The sequence below is a fragment of the Peromyscus maniculatus genome, chromosome 1 (assembly GCF_049852395.1).
Source record: "Peromyscus maniculatus bairdii isolate BWxNUB_F1_BW_parent chromosome 1, HU_Pman_BW_mat_3.1, whole genome shotgun sequence".
NCBI lineage: Eukaryota > Metazoa > Chordata > Mammalia > Rodentia > Cricetidae > Peromyscus > Peromyscus maniculatus.
In genome coordinates this window covers 92,788,018-92,801,888 of record NC_134852.1, presented here as the reverse complement: position 1 = coordinate 92,801,888, position 13,871 = coordinate 92,788,018, and the positions used below count along the sequence as shown (strand labels likewise).

At 48.7% G+C, this 13,871-nt stretch overlaps 1 protein-coding gene and 1 long non-coding RNA gene across 12 annotated transcripts in view; one reads left to right on the top strand and one right to left on the bottom strand.

Annotated features, from left to right (window-relative positions):
* Positions 1-925: 925 nt before the first annotated feature.
* Positions 926-2,758, bottom strand: LOC121829826 (uncharacterized). The gene is made up of 2 exons (XR_006072907.2): positions 2,632-2,758; positions 926-1,574 (listed from the first exon to the last, which is right to left on the bottom strand). It is a non-coding gene; the product is annotated as an uncharacterized LOC121829826 (long non-coding RNA).
* Cpeb1 (cytoplasmic polyadenylation element binding protein 1) overlaps positions 2,692-13,871 on the top strand; it is a 97,403-nt gene continuing 86,223 nt past the window's right edge. For 2 of the 11 annotated variants that reach the window (XM_076546087.1, XM_076546066.1), the window contains exon 1: positions 2,692-2,828. Coding sequence is in view for 2 of the 11 variants with exons in the window: in XM_076546040.1 (XP_076402155.1) it covers positions 3,453-3,467 (15 nt within the window). In the remaining 9 variants the exon portion in view is untranslated. Of the gene's footprint in view, positions 2,850-3,252; positions 3,468-4,078; positions 4,233-6,889; positions 8,098-8,230; positions 8,417-13,871 lie in introns of those variants that run through there. The other 9 variants (XM_076546078.1, XM_076546054.1, XM_076546059.1 and 6 more) reach the window with 8 other exon arrangements.

The following is a 13,871-nucleotide window of genomic DNA, read 5'->3' as shown; positions in this document are numbered from 1 at the left end:
TTGAATGAGACTTCATGTCCATCTTCCCTTGTGGTCTGGATTTCCTGGATGATTTTTCTCTTCTGATCTCTTGCAACTAGGAAATCACTTTCTCCCAGTAACCTCCTTTATTCTTTTAGCTTTCTGCCTCCTGTGCCCTGTGCTTTTATATGTGAGCACATAAAAAACTATAGTCCCTCCTGCCCCCTACGCCACGCAATTTAAAACTGAAAACAGCCCATCAGTTACACTTAAATCTAACTGCAGAGACAGCGCCAGGCATAGCTGGACTCAAAGGCTGTTTGTTGACTGGGAGAATGGATAATTCTCCTGGTGTCTGCTCGCTCCTGACACTTCTGCCAGTGACCAGCTGTGGTGACTTGACCAAGTCGTTTGATGTCTCTGCTGCCATCCTCTTCCACACTGTGTGGTAGATAGTGGGTGCCTTCTAGTCAGGACTGTGCTTTCTGCAGAACCTGTAGGGCTCGCCAAGGATGCACCCTACTCCCCAACCCCATTCTGGGAGCAACAACTCACCTGAGGCCGTAACTAAAATTTGAACCCTACTTCTTCTCTTCCCATCATCAGTGAGCTCTGACACTTGACATGGAAGTACACACGTAAAGGTGCTGAAGGTAACCTGGGCGTGGTGATGCACACTTATATCACAGCACTCATGAGGCTGAGGCAGGAGGATCAGAGGTTCAAGGCCAGTGTGAGCTACATACATATTGAAAGCCTGTTCAAAAAACGGGATGGGGGGGGCAGGGGCAAGAGGGCTCACCAGGTAAAGTAGCATCTGCCACCAAGCTTGATGACCTGGGCTCAAGCCCCATGGCCTACACAGTGGAAGGCGAGAACCGACTTTTTCAGGTTGTCTTCTGACTTCCACGTGTGTCCATATAGACACACAAATAAATAACAAATGTAAAAAGGGAAAGGAGGCTGGAGATGCTAGGCATTGTATTTTCATAGGCTATGAAAACAGAAAACTGTCCAGTTTGAGTTCTTGCTTTTCCCCTGTTGGCAAGGGGTCCTGGAGCAAGTCACTTACTGCTGCCTTTTATGGTTTCCTGGGGACTGGCCCTGGAGTCTGGTTCGTACTACACAAGCACTCTTGATTATATTCCCAACTCTACTCTCAAGTCTGGGGTGTCGGTGGCAGGCCGGGGTGGGGGCACACAGGCTCACCAAGTTGTCTAGACCGGCTTCGAATTTGCAATCCTTCTGCCTCCGTCTCCCAAGCAGCTGAAGCCAAGCACACGCTACTTCTTGGAGCACATCTCTTCAGCTACAAAATGAGTGAACACAGTGAAGCTCCTAAACGCATGCTAAGCACATGGCTGAGTTCCCCGGAAAAGACTGTTCCTACGGCTTCGGCCAAGTTTAAGGAGCGTGATTTAAGCAGCAGGAATTCCCGATCAAAGTTGCTTTCTTACATGCTGGCAGCCTGGAAGTTTAGTAGACTTCTTGTTCAGATACTCATTCCCATAGGCCCCTAGGTGTCATTTCGGGTCTCAGATTCTTCTCTTGCTTAACTTTGTGGCCAGGATGTGAAGGATCACAAATCGGCAGCCACTGAGGTACATGGTGACCTTGGATTTAAAATTCATGGGAGAGATTTTAGACGTATTTGGTGCCTATCAGCTAACCCATCCCTTCCACTTATTTTTTGAGGCAGACTCTCTTCAGACTGTAGTTCTTAGCTGCCTTCCAATGCAGGTAATCCTCCTGCTTCATCCTCGATGGTACTGAGATCACAGGTCTAAGCCACCACGGATGGCTGACTAGCCCTTCCAGGTGTGCCCTGGGCCTTCAGAGCACTTCATACACCCTCACAGTTGTAGACATCTGAGTGGGGCACTCTCTCAGAAGTGAAGCAAGACAAGCGAGAAACACGATTTGGAGTATGAGGCCAAGATGGGACTTGGGGGTGGGCTGCTCCTAAGGGGTATGGTTTCCCTATGGTCATCGCCCTTTCTGCTTAGGACTTCAGCAGCACTCGGGAAAGCCCCAAGATGGAGTCTAGCCAGCCCTCACTGTCATTGCCTCTAGGGGCCCGAAGACTTCAACCCCAGCACCTGTCCTCTCCCCCACCTTCTCCTCAGAACACCACACTAGACTAGGGCCATAGGCTTCCTTCCTTACCCACCCTGGGCAGAAACCTACAGTACCTGCCTCGCAAACCTGCCAGCAGTTGGCAGCGGCTTCGTGCCCACCTGTCAGGAGGTTCCTTGAGTATAAAACGTGCCTAATAAATAGTTTAACATATAAGACACTTAGAAGTGTTCAATAAGCTCGGGTCCCTTTCTTATCCACTCCAGCGCCTTATTTCCAACCTCCGAGTCTCCACCACCACCTTCAAAGCGACCTGGCAACTTCCACGCTCGTTCATCCTTCTTTACTAGTTTGCAGCTAGCTGCAGAATAAGAGCCCTTGATACACTGGGCCCAGGCTTCCCTCCTGTGGTGTCAGCACGCATTAGCTGGGTCCTAGTCCGATCGGGCCCGCTCAGCGCAGCCCTCCCTCTCCGCCTCCCCTGGTCTCCAGCCCGGAATGCCATCTCCGCCTCTGCGCTCGCTCGCTCGGGCTTCCGGTCCGCTCCAGCCCCAGCTGGCCCATGACGCCTTTCTAAACAACAGCCCGGCTCACCATGATCGCCTGCCCCCGATTTTCTCAGTAAAGCGCCCTAGCCTCTCTCGGGCGGGAGCGTCGGAAGCGGTTTCCCCCAGGGAATCGCAATCCAAAGAGGATCACGACTGTCTTTGGAACTTTCCGGAATCCCCTGACGCCTGCGCTCCCCGTTCCGGCTCGCTGGCTGGAGGAGATGCGGTTGCAGTCGGTCTGAAGTGAGGGCGTGTCTGCTGCAGGTGGGGGGACGCGGAGGGTGGGAGGCCTGGGTCCGTGCCCTGGGGGCGTCCACCCGGGGAGGTCACTGGAAAAGCAGGGGCGTGGTTATTCGGCTTTAAGGAGGCCGCTCCGTGCCCCCCACCCACCGCAGGTGCATCCCCGAGGCTGGTAAATCCGGAAAGGGAAACTGAGGCCCTGCGGGAGAGTGACTTGTCCAGGATGACTGGGCGATGGGGCGTGCACAGGCCTGGATCCCCGGGGCTCCTAGAGAGGTAGAGGTGGCCGCGTCTCAGGACTCGGCGCCCGCCCCCCCCCAGCCCCGGCGGCCCGGGTCCCCCACCCCCGGCCCAGGGTGGGCGGTGGAGCGCGGGGATGGACGGGCGCGAAGAGCGCAGGGGGCGGGGGCGGGGGCGGGGGCGAGGCCGGGCGGGGCCGGCACAGGTGCTGCTCGTCAGGCCAGCGCCGCCGAGCCTTATAAAGGCGCCGGGGCGCGGAGTGGCGCGCCGCTCGCTGCAAAAACAGTGCCCACGTGTGTGCGCGTCCCGCGCCGCGCCGCGCCGCGCCGCACCGACCCGCCGGCCCGCTCGCCCGCCCGCCGGTCCCTCAGGGCCACGCCGGACCCCATGGCGTTCTCTCTGGTAAGAGCCGCCGGGGCGGGGCGGGGCCGGGCGGGGCCGCCGTCCCCGCTGCCTCAGCTAACGGTCCGCGCGCTGTCTGGCCGCCCCACAGGCCCCCCACGGCCACCGCCTCCCCGGGCGAGCGTCCCGGGCGGGGCGCCGGTCACATGCCCCACTGTCGTGGGCCTCGTGGAGCGGTGTGGGGCGGAGTGGGGGGGGGCAGGGAGCCTCCTCGTGACTCAGGCCTTTGGGCTTAAAGGCGCCGCGGCCCTCCGGGGGCGGCCGCTGGGGCCTCGGAGCTGCGCTTTTTTTTTTTTTTTTTTTTTTTTTTTTTTGCAGACGCCCGCTGGCCTCGAACGTATGTCCAGGCGGGAGGCGGCGGCGCGGAACGGCGCCCGGGCGTCCCCGGCACTTCCTCCTCCCGCAGCAGCCGTCGTCGCCGCCGCACGTGAGAGCCGCGGCGGCGGCGGCGGCGGCGGCAGCGGGCGGCCGCGTTGGCGAGCGTCCCCGCCGTCGCTCGAGGGGCGCCCCCTCGGCGTCCCGCGGGAGGCCCCGGCGCGCGGCACAGGGCGGCCCGGGGCGGAGCGGGGCGGCGCGGGGAGCCCTCGGGCTGGGGCCGCGCTCGGCGCCGCGCGCCACGACGGCGCCGCCGGCCGGGCTCCTTTAAAGCCGCGGAGCCGCCGGGCCCCGCGTGCCGGCCGCGCGCTCTCCGAGCCCGGGGAGGTCACGTGGCTTCACACGTTCGATTGCTTCTGGAGCCCGAGCCCGGAGGGTGGCGGGGGCCAGGTGAGGTCGCGCGGGCGGGCGGGCGGGCGTGGGACCCGCCTTCGAGGGCTAGCCTCGGGAACCCCGCGGGTCTGGGGGCGCCCGCCCGGAGGAGGAGTGGAGCAGCCCGCGAGGGGGCGCAGGCAGGCGTGGAGCCCGCTCGCCCTCCTCGGCGGCGGCGGCGGCGGCGGTGGCGTCCGCTCTCCTCGCCCTGCCCCGCGGCCTGGCCGGAGGACGCACTCATGTGGCCTCGCGGGGCTCTCCCGGCGTTCCTCGGGCGGCAAGGCCAGGTGCCCAGACTTGGGGTGGGGGGCTCGGAGTGTGGATGGGTTCGCGTGGCCCCCCAGCTCTGCGCTCAGGTTGGGGGGAGCTGTCGGGGACGACACTGGGCGGGTAGGGCTGGCAGGCCGCCTCCCCGGGGCCTAGACGCCACCCCCGGGAGAGAGGGGGAGGCCCACCCCTGCCTGGGACCCCTGAGGCAAGGGCACCCGGGCCAGCCAGGTGGCTTCGGGGGGCCGCTGGCCGTGTTGCTCCGGCCTTCTCCCCACCCCGCGTGGGCTGCTCTGCGGGTCCAGTCGCTCGCTCGCCAGTGTTGAGCTTCGTCTCCAGGGGCCCCTGCAAGGCCACGGTTCGTGCAAGTGGCCCTCAGCGCGAGGAAGCATGGCACCTGGGCTCCAGGGTGCTGTGCAGCCTCGTGTGCCACGTGGCCCTTTGCGCCCTGCGCGCTCTCCCCCCCCCCCCCCGAGTGCTCTGCCCGCAGATAGGATTAACGCGCGTGGGAAAAGTCGGAAGCACCCGAGACCCGGAATTGCCCGGGGCTGCCTGCCCCAGGCCGCCCCATCCCCCACCGCGGCCTCCAGGCCCGACTCTGATGAACGCATTTCTCTGGCAACTGCTTCCTTTGGTCTCCCTGGCTACCGTGCTGCCTCCCCACTCTCCTGGCACCTGGGTAAACTGCTGGTCTGCGTCATTTGCTGGGGCCAAGGCAAGTGGGTCGGCTTTAGTGCTCTGGAAAGGCAGGCGTGTGCCCGCTTTCTCCAGGCCCGCTCTTAGGTGAGTCAGCCCCCACGGACCAGCGCAGACTTTGCAGAGGAGAGTTTTTACTTTCACACTCCGGTTCTCTGTGAGTGTAGAGAGATAAACCATGTTGCACAAAGAAAAACAGGCAAAACAAAACCTCAGAAATACAAGCTGGTGATTGTTGTCCCGGTGTGTAGAAAGGGATGGACCACTGACTTCTGCTGCACACGGGGGCTCCAGCCTGTCAGGAGCCCTTAAGGACAGTAGTGTTCAGAATTTACCACTGGTCATTTACCCTTCCTCTTAATACCTTGCCTGGGATTCACAGGGCATTTTCTGTATCGTTTATCATGCCCCACCCCGCAGTTCCCACAGTTATCTAGATTTGAGTCATTGGGTGCTACACACTCTGTTTATTATAGAAAGAGGACAACTGTAAAGGTAGGTCAGCCTTTAGTTTAAAAACACTAGCTCCCCATTTCAATGATTGTCCTGGCAGAGGCTCCCCAGCGTGGAAGGGAGGCTGTGTCAGCCTGTACAGCAGACGAGTTAGAGAGCTGACACATCAGTTAATGACCATGGGGAAATTTGTAGTTAGGAATGGTCCTGGGGTCCTTTCAGTACAGGCAGCTACACTGCTGTGGCACATTTAAGCGTTCAAGGAGAGAGTGAAGGAAGATGTTGTACGATTGTAAGAACACCACCAAACGTGCATCAGGCACAATTGAAAATCCTTAAAGTGGGTTTTATATATATAATATGTATATTATATATATAAAATATATAACAAGGTAAATAAAATAAATGAATCGAAGAGGAGGGAAGAGCACTACCCACTGACCTATAGTGTACCTGTATATGCCTCTCTAAAGGAAACAGTCATTAATTGATTACTGAAAAACAGAACTGCCCACCCAGAATTGATGGGCCTTTGACACCCCCCCCCATTTTGATGACTCCCTGGCTTTTAAGTGCAACAATAAACTATTACACAATTTGGACCAGATACAACATCTTTAATGTTAGATTCAGCCTGAAGACTGGTTTGGAGTCAGTCTGTAGATACTTCTATGTAGAGTTCCCTGTTTTGCAGTTGAGGCTCAAATATCAACTCACAAAGCTGTTGTTAAGTGATGGAATGAGATCCTGGATCTTTTTGTTGCTTTATCCCAACCAGTTACATGTTGTGTGCCTGTCAAGGATAAAAGGTTATTGGTGATGATGTGGTCTGTGGGCTGGTCCCTCTTTTTACATCGAGAACTCTGTGGTGGTAGGAATCTCCTGTTGCTGTAGAAGTCAGTATAGGTCTTCTGAGCATTCGTGCCTAGAAGGAATGTGCTGTGTCTACCATTTCATAATGTGTGTTAGAGCAGTTAGTTGGTCCTGAGAGCCAGAGGTCTGGAGAAAGGCTCCTCCCATTATGGAAGTGACCCCCCCTTTCTATACAAGATTTTCATTTTCAACACAGATAAAATTTCAATAATTTGTCCTCAGATAAGGCAGACTTGAAATGATATAACTTTTTTAATTTTAATCATATTTTTAGTAATTGTGTGTTGGGAGTTGTGTGCATGCCAGAGTGTGCATGTGTGGGGGGTGTCAGAAAATGGTTTGCAGGAGTCAGTTCTGTCCTTTCAGCAGAGGGTCCTAGGGCTCAGACTCAAGTGTTTTTACCTGTTGAGCCATCTTGCCAGCCCTGAATTCTTATATAATTGTTTTAAGACTGATAAAAGTGGAGTGCTGATTAATTTCACCTTTTCTGTCTTAACAAAACCCCTCTAGTGATGCCTCTTAGATTTCCAAGAAGAATTAGTAAGACAAAATGTTGTGCCTCTCTCCCTCCCTTATTCTCTTCCCCCACCTCTTTCCCTCCCTCCCCTATTTCCCCTCCCCCTTCTTACTTTCCCTCCTCTCTGTTCCCTCTCTGCAGGATCTTCTTATGTGACTTAGGCTGACTTTGAACTCCCAACCTACCTGTGGCAGCTGCCTCCTGAGTAGTAAAGCTGGGTTGGGTTTTTTCTGTTGTTGGTGTGTTGGGTTTTGTTGTTGATTGATTGATTTTATTTGTGTGTGTGCAGCAAATTGTAAAATTGTAAATGATAATCTCCTAGGGCTTAAAAGGACCCTGACCCAGGAATGAGGGCCTGGGTCTTTAATTCTGGGTAAGGCTTAGAATCTTAGTATCAGCATCACATTTAGTCATGCTAGTAGAGGTTGGAAGGGTCTAGAAGGAAAATTTTAGTATCTTGCTCTTAAGGCTTTAAAGGAGGAGTGAGTATATTCAAAGCCTTTGGCAATTGGCTTTTTACGTGAGAACACAAGCTCTTAATACAAACAAGACAGTTTCTTTACCCATATTGGGAAGGTTTTAGTAAAGTTAAAAACGTCAAAATACTGCCTGACTTTAGCCTCTCTAACATCCTCTATCAGCCAAGAAATCGGCTCTGAGTTCAGAATTGGCAGATCGGGAAAGCAGAGAGCAGTGGGTGTCTGGGGCATCTACACGGAAGTTCTTTCTTTGCTAGTGTCTATTTTAGTGCTAAGTGTTGTGTGTGTAAGCTTCATTCACTGGTATAAGGTCCTTATATCCATTTAAAAGGCAAATTCCATTAGTGAATTTGTAATTCTTGTTAAAGTTGGGTGGGAATGCATAACCAACTAATGTTTAGACTCCAGTCTTCAGTAGCTAGTGGTGGAGGCAATTAAAGACTCAGGATCAAGTAACAAATTATTTTTCTACTTTGGATAGCTGTGCTAATCTGATCTGTAAATCTACTTTTCCTAGTCTAAACTGAACTGATTCTGGGTAGAATATTCCTCAAAGCTCCTGGGACAAATGAGAACTGGGATTGGACATAGAGCTTAGGTAAGGCAGTTACATAAATAGTTTGGGCTTTTATCTGTTTGATTTAAAACAAGGAGTATTGAATACACCCTTTCAGTGTTCATTAAGCCCTTGGATGCTACTAACTTCACCTCCTTTGCTCCCCACATTGCAGCACTGGAAATGTCCATTGTTTCCCCTGGCCGTTGTTTGCAATCTGTTTCCGTTAAAAGCTGCTTCTGAAAGAGTCTTGTCTTCTGAAGTACACATCCCAAGTGCTGAAAGTTTTTATGTTGACAATAGGACCACCAAGTGTTAGACATTTCTCAGTTGCAGTACACAGACTGAAAAGATTGACATAGTAAGTCTGTTATTTCCTATTTTTTACATATTCTCTCTCTCTCTCTCTCTCTCACTCTCTCTCTCTCTCTCTCTCTCTCTCCCCCTCCCTCCCTCCCTCCCTCCCTCCCTCCCTCCCTCCCTCTCTCGGTGTGTTTTGGAGGACAACTTCGAGGAGTCTATTCTCTCCTTACACCATGTAGGTTCCAGTGTCAGGCTTGGTGACAAGTGCCTTTATCCACTGAGCCCTTTCACATTTTTATAGGATGATATTTGACTTTTCATGAGAAGTTGGTATTCACATTTCATTTTTAGAAATGACATTATAGATGTAATTTCCAATTTTTTGATGTTACAGGAATTTAAAAAGACTCTTGTTAGAGATTATGCTACTGCCTTAACATTCAGTATGTTTTTAAGTGATAGGGTGGGAGTGTTCCTGTTCTTTACTGAATAGTTTACGTGAACACTTGGGTCTGGGCTACCTTTAAATTCAACTTCACTTCCTTGAAATTTCCTTATGGGTTGAACAGCTCTTTTTGAAAAGATTTGCTTATTTTTTCTGTTTTTGCCTGAACGTATATGTATACACCATGTGTGTGTTGATGGATGGTTGTGAGTCCCTGTGTGGGTCTCACTGAATGCAAGTCCTCTGTAAGAACAGCAAATGGTCCTAACCACAGAGCCATTTCTAGCCTCGAGGAGCTCTTTTAGAGTATAGTGAGTCAACACTCTTTTGTTTTTATTTTAAGGCATTTTGTGCTGCCTTTCCTTGAGGTAACTGGAGACTCCCCAGAAGGTTAGGTCTAAAGATTGATTTGAGTGCTAAAAATGGGTTCACTGTTAACTTGAGGAGTAACTTGACAAGGAGTGTTACTGGTCTCTTTATTCTTCACCAGCATGATATGCTGGTGTGGTACCATCTGGATGGATCTAACACAGCTGCCTTTGTCTCCTTTGATACGGTTGTGAAAATAACCTTCCTCTACCTTGGTGGGCAGGCATGTGTATATGAAGAGGCTGTGTCTTTTGACACAGCACTGTATTACATCTGTGCACCCTGCATTTTAAGTTTATGCTCTTGGGTTTGGGCTCTGATACCATCTGCCTCCTGACTAGCCCTTTCTCCTGAGTAGTAGTAGTTGTTGTTGTTATTATTATTATTTATTAAAGCTGTAATCATGGAAGTGTTTTAAAGTTCAAAAACTGTTGGAGACCTGTCTTCCAGTTGATGCCAAGTCTAGGTTTTAATTTCTTACTCTTTTAATGGATAAAAAGTAAAAAAAGCTTAGAATGAAAATGATTGTTTTTAATTTTATGCGACAATTAGTCATATAGCTAGAACTGGAACTCATTTCTTCTTCTAGAAGAAACCCGGTTTTCATCTAGAATTCTTTTGCTATGTTGATTTTATTTTACTTAAAATTTCTGCTTGATTCCTAAGATTGAGGCTTCCTACTTTTTTCAGTCTGATCCATTTGGTCTCAGCACTTACATGCTTCCTTTTTATTTGTCCATGTTAGTATTGTGTTCCCTATGGTTCATCCTGTTGGCTTATTCCTGTCCCTCTGTATAGGGGGCCAATGAATTTCCATAGCTGTACCCATTTGTCTGTGTGACCAAGTTTTAGGCTGTTTTTACTGCTGTTCTCAAGATCTAGGCATTAGTCTATCTGATGCATGTTAAATGTAGCAGGTTGTGTGTGTGTTGATATGTGTGTGTACTAGAGGTCCACCTCTGGGGTCTTCAACCACTTTCCGTATTTTATAGGCAGCACTCACTGAACCTGGAACTCACCAATTCAACTAGGCTAGTTGACTAGGGGCTGCAGGAATCCAACTGTCTGGGCCTCTTTGTCCTGGGATTACAGGAACATGCTGCCATGCCTAGCTTTTTATGAGGGAGTTGTGGATTTGAACCCAGGTCCCCATCTTTTACAGCAAATATATTATCAACTGAGTCATCTCTCCAGCTTCAGGTTTCTGAGTCTAAAACAGAATTAGTTTATTCCCTTTTCTCTTCTAGTAGAGCTAATTTAATTCTATTCCTTTCCCCAATTAGTCTGCATTTTTCCAACTAAATTTGAGACTCTCTAGACCAGTGGTTCTAAACCTTCCTAATGCTGTGACCCTTTAATACAGGTCCTCATGTTGTGGTGACCCCCAACCATAAAATTATTTTTGTTGCTACTTCATGACTGTAATTTTGCTACTGTTATGACTCATGATGTAACTATCTGATTTTTTGATGGTCTTAGGTGACCCCTGTGAAAGGGTCGTTCAACCCTCAAAGGACTCATAACCCACAGGTTGAGAACCGCTGCTCTAGTGCTATGTAGGCAAGAACTGGTGGGCTGTTTCTGTTTTCTATCACACTAGGCTTGTTACAGAAGGATGCTAGAGAAGTACACTGTTGGAAAAGTTGGAAACTTCCCTTTGGAAACTTTTAGTTTCCGGAACTGTAAAACCTTGATATAATTGCATACTTTGTGTTTGCTGTGTCCCTTATATTCTTCCTTTCCTTCTCCATTACCTTTCTTGAGTATTTTCAGTCTGCTTTTTCCACCATCCTTCTCAGTTGTCATTGTGTATTCATATCTGTCGCTTTTGTGGTGCTCTGTCCCACTGGTGTGTTATTCTTGCTTCCTAGACATGTCTGCCTGGTACTTGGTCCTTAGTGGATTGTTCTGGAGGAGAGCATTTTCATGAATCCTTTCTGTCTTCACCTTCTCAAGATAAAGAGTTTAATCAAGTCTTTCTCTCCTCACTGTCAAAGCTCCCAGCTACTCAGTCATTTCAGAAATTGGGGTTTTAAATTTGGATTAAAAGCAATTCCACAAACAGTATAATATGACACTCGGGAATTGAAAAGTTACCAATAAAAAAGTTCCCTTCTCATCATATGGCAAAGGCCACTTAGAATAAATAAAGTCCCCACTTTCAGGGGTCATTAGTCTAATGGGAACACGGGCATGTAAACAAGTTATCTGCTATATTGTAAGTAAAAGTAAATATATACAGAAATAACATAGGTGGTAGGTATGTAAAAAAAAAAATTAAAGGCTTTGCCAAAACAGGCTTAGAGAGAGAGAAAGGAATGATAACTCTGTTTAAAAAAAAAATGTGTTCATCTGAGCAGCGTGGGATAGAAGGTGACTTTTAGGGAACTAGTACAATATCACTAACATTTTAATTCAAATGTGTATTATAAAGGAATATACAGGAGAAACAAATGCATCTGACTATAAAAAGGTATGCATAGAAATAGTTAACAGTGAGGTATGGAGACAGCTCAGCAGGTAGAAGCACTTGACATGGAGCCAAATGACCTGAGTTTGATCCCTGCATCTCACATAGTAGAGGGAAGAGAATCAGCTCCCAAGAATTATCCTCTGACCCTCACACATGTGCATGCACATACACATAGAGGAAGATAAGTGGTTTTGTTTTTGTTTTTTCGAGACAGGGTTTCTCTGTGTAGTTTTGGAGCCTATCCTGGATCTTGCTCTATAGGCCAGGCTGGCCTTGAACTCACGGAGATCCATCTGCCTCTGCCTCCCAAGTGCTGGATTAAAGGCGTGTGCCACCACCACTTGTCAAGTGTGATATTTTTTCAAAGAATAGTTACAGCATTCTATTGAGAATATTAAAATCTGAAGAACAAGAAGACGATGAGAACAGCAAATACCCACTGATGGTCAGGTAATCCAAAACCATGCTCAGATGAGGTTATTCACTAGAAGAGTTTGTGGGTATTAGAAAGTAGTTGTACCAATGGCTAAGGTTTATTACAGTCAAAAGATAAAGAGAAGAACCATGAAAACCAGGGGACAGCAGTAAAAGCTACTATTTGAATTCTTTGCTATGTGTCTATAGTAGTATGAATAAATTGTGATTAACCACATATGTTAACATGAAAAAATTTCATACTGGCTGGTGTATACCTGTAATTATAGCTGTTTGGGAGATTGAGGCAGGCCAGCCTGGACACTTTAGACTCTCTCAGAAATTTGCTAAAAGGGTACTTATGTAGCTCAGTAATAGAGCACTTTCAAGTCACAAGGCTTTAGGTTTAGTCCCAGTACTGGAATAATAATGAAGAAGCCACACCTCCTGGGTATGGGGTTGTACACCTTTAATCCCATCTCTTGGAAGGCAGAAGCAGGTGGTTCTTTTGAGCTCCAGGCAGCCTGGTCTACATACCAGGCCAGCTGAGACTACATAGTGAGGCCCTTTCTCAAAACAAAACAGAAATAATAGTAAATTTTAAAAAGCCAGACCCCTAGAGAACAAGATTACCTGTTATATGACTCTATTTAAAGAAGTTCAAAAATAGACAAAACTGGACTAGAATATGGCTTAGATGGTAGAGGGCTTGCCTGTCATGCATAAAGTGTCCTGGATTTGATTCCTAGTACCACATAACACAGAGAGGCGTGCTTCATGCCTGTGATCCCAGCACTTGGGGTGGTATAGGCAGAAAAATCAATTTCAGGGTCATTGAGACCAGCTTGAGATACATGAGGCCCTGACTCAAAAATCACAAGTAAACATATAAACAAGCCAAATTGGTGACAACAGAAATGAACTCCAGGCCATTGAAAAAACCTTGTCTCTACAAACAGCATGGAGACCACCTGGGAACAGGAAGATTGATCACTGGTTTCCACACATGCAAATGTACAGGCATGCAAACACACTCTGAACACTAAGCCCTTGGAGGATGAACTGAAACGTAAAAATGGAGTATAGAGAATGGGAAAGAGCACAGAAAAATCTATAATGTAGAAGTGTTTTTATTTTGATATGTGTGGTACTCAGATTTATACAAATATTCGAACATTTATTAAGTAAAATGCTTAATTTTCATGTCCTCTGCAGAGTGTATGCTAGCTTTCAATTAAAATACTTTTAAAAAAAGAAATCTAAGTTGGTTACTAAGATGAAGGGATTTTTCATGTTATGGTTAAGGAACTTAGTCTTTATGACAGAAATTCTCAGTGCTAGGTCTCCAAAGTCAAGTGTTTCATAATTCTAAAATAGCAAGGACTTTGACTTTTCCTTTCTTTTGAGACACAGAATCCCATAGCCCAAGTTGCTAGAAACTTACTGTGTAGCCCAGGTTGGCTTCAAACTTGTGACCCTCCTGCCTCAGCCTCCCAGGTACTGGGATTATAGGCATGTGTCTCCACACTTGGTCCCATCAGTTGCTTTTAAACTGCATTGGTGTTTGCACTGATGATGCAGAAGTGGTAGGGGTGAATACAGCCACTGGCACCTTAGTAGGAATCATGGCAGTGCCATTAAATTGTGGCATCCATCATTTTATTATTCATACAAACCCCACAAGCCAGTTTTACATACAGATGTGCTTGAGGAAGCAATAACAAAATCAAGCTTACTAAATCTTTAGTATGTACTGTGACAAATGGGAAGCTAGTGGAAAACACTGTTACTTAATATCTAGGTAGAGGTTGT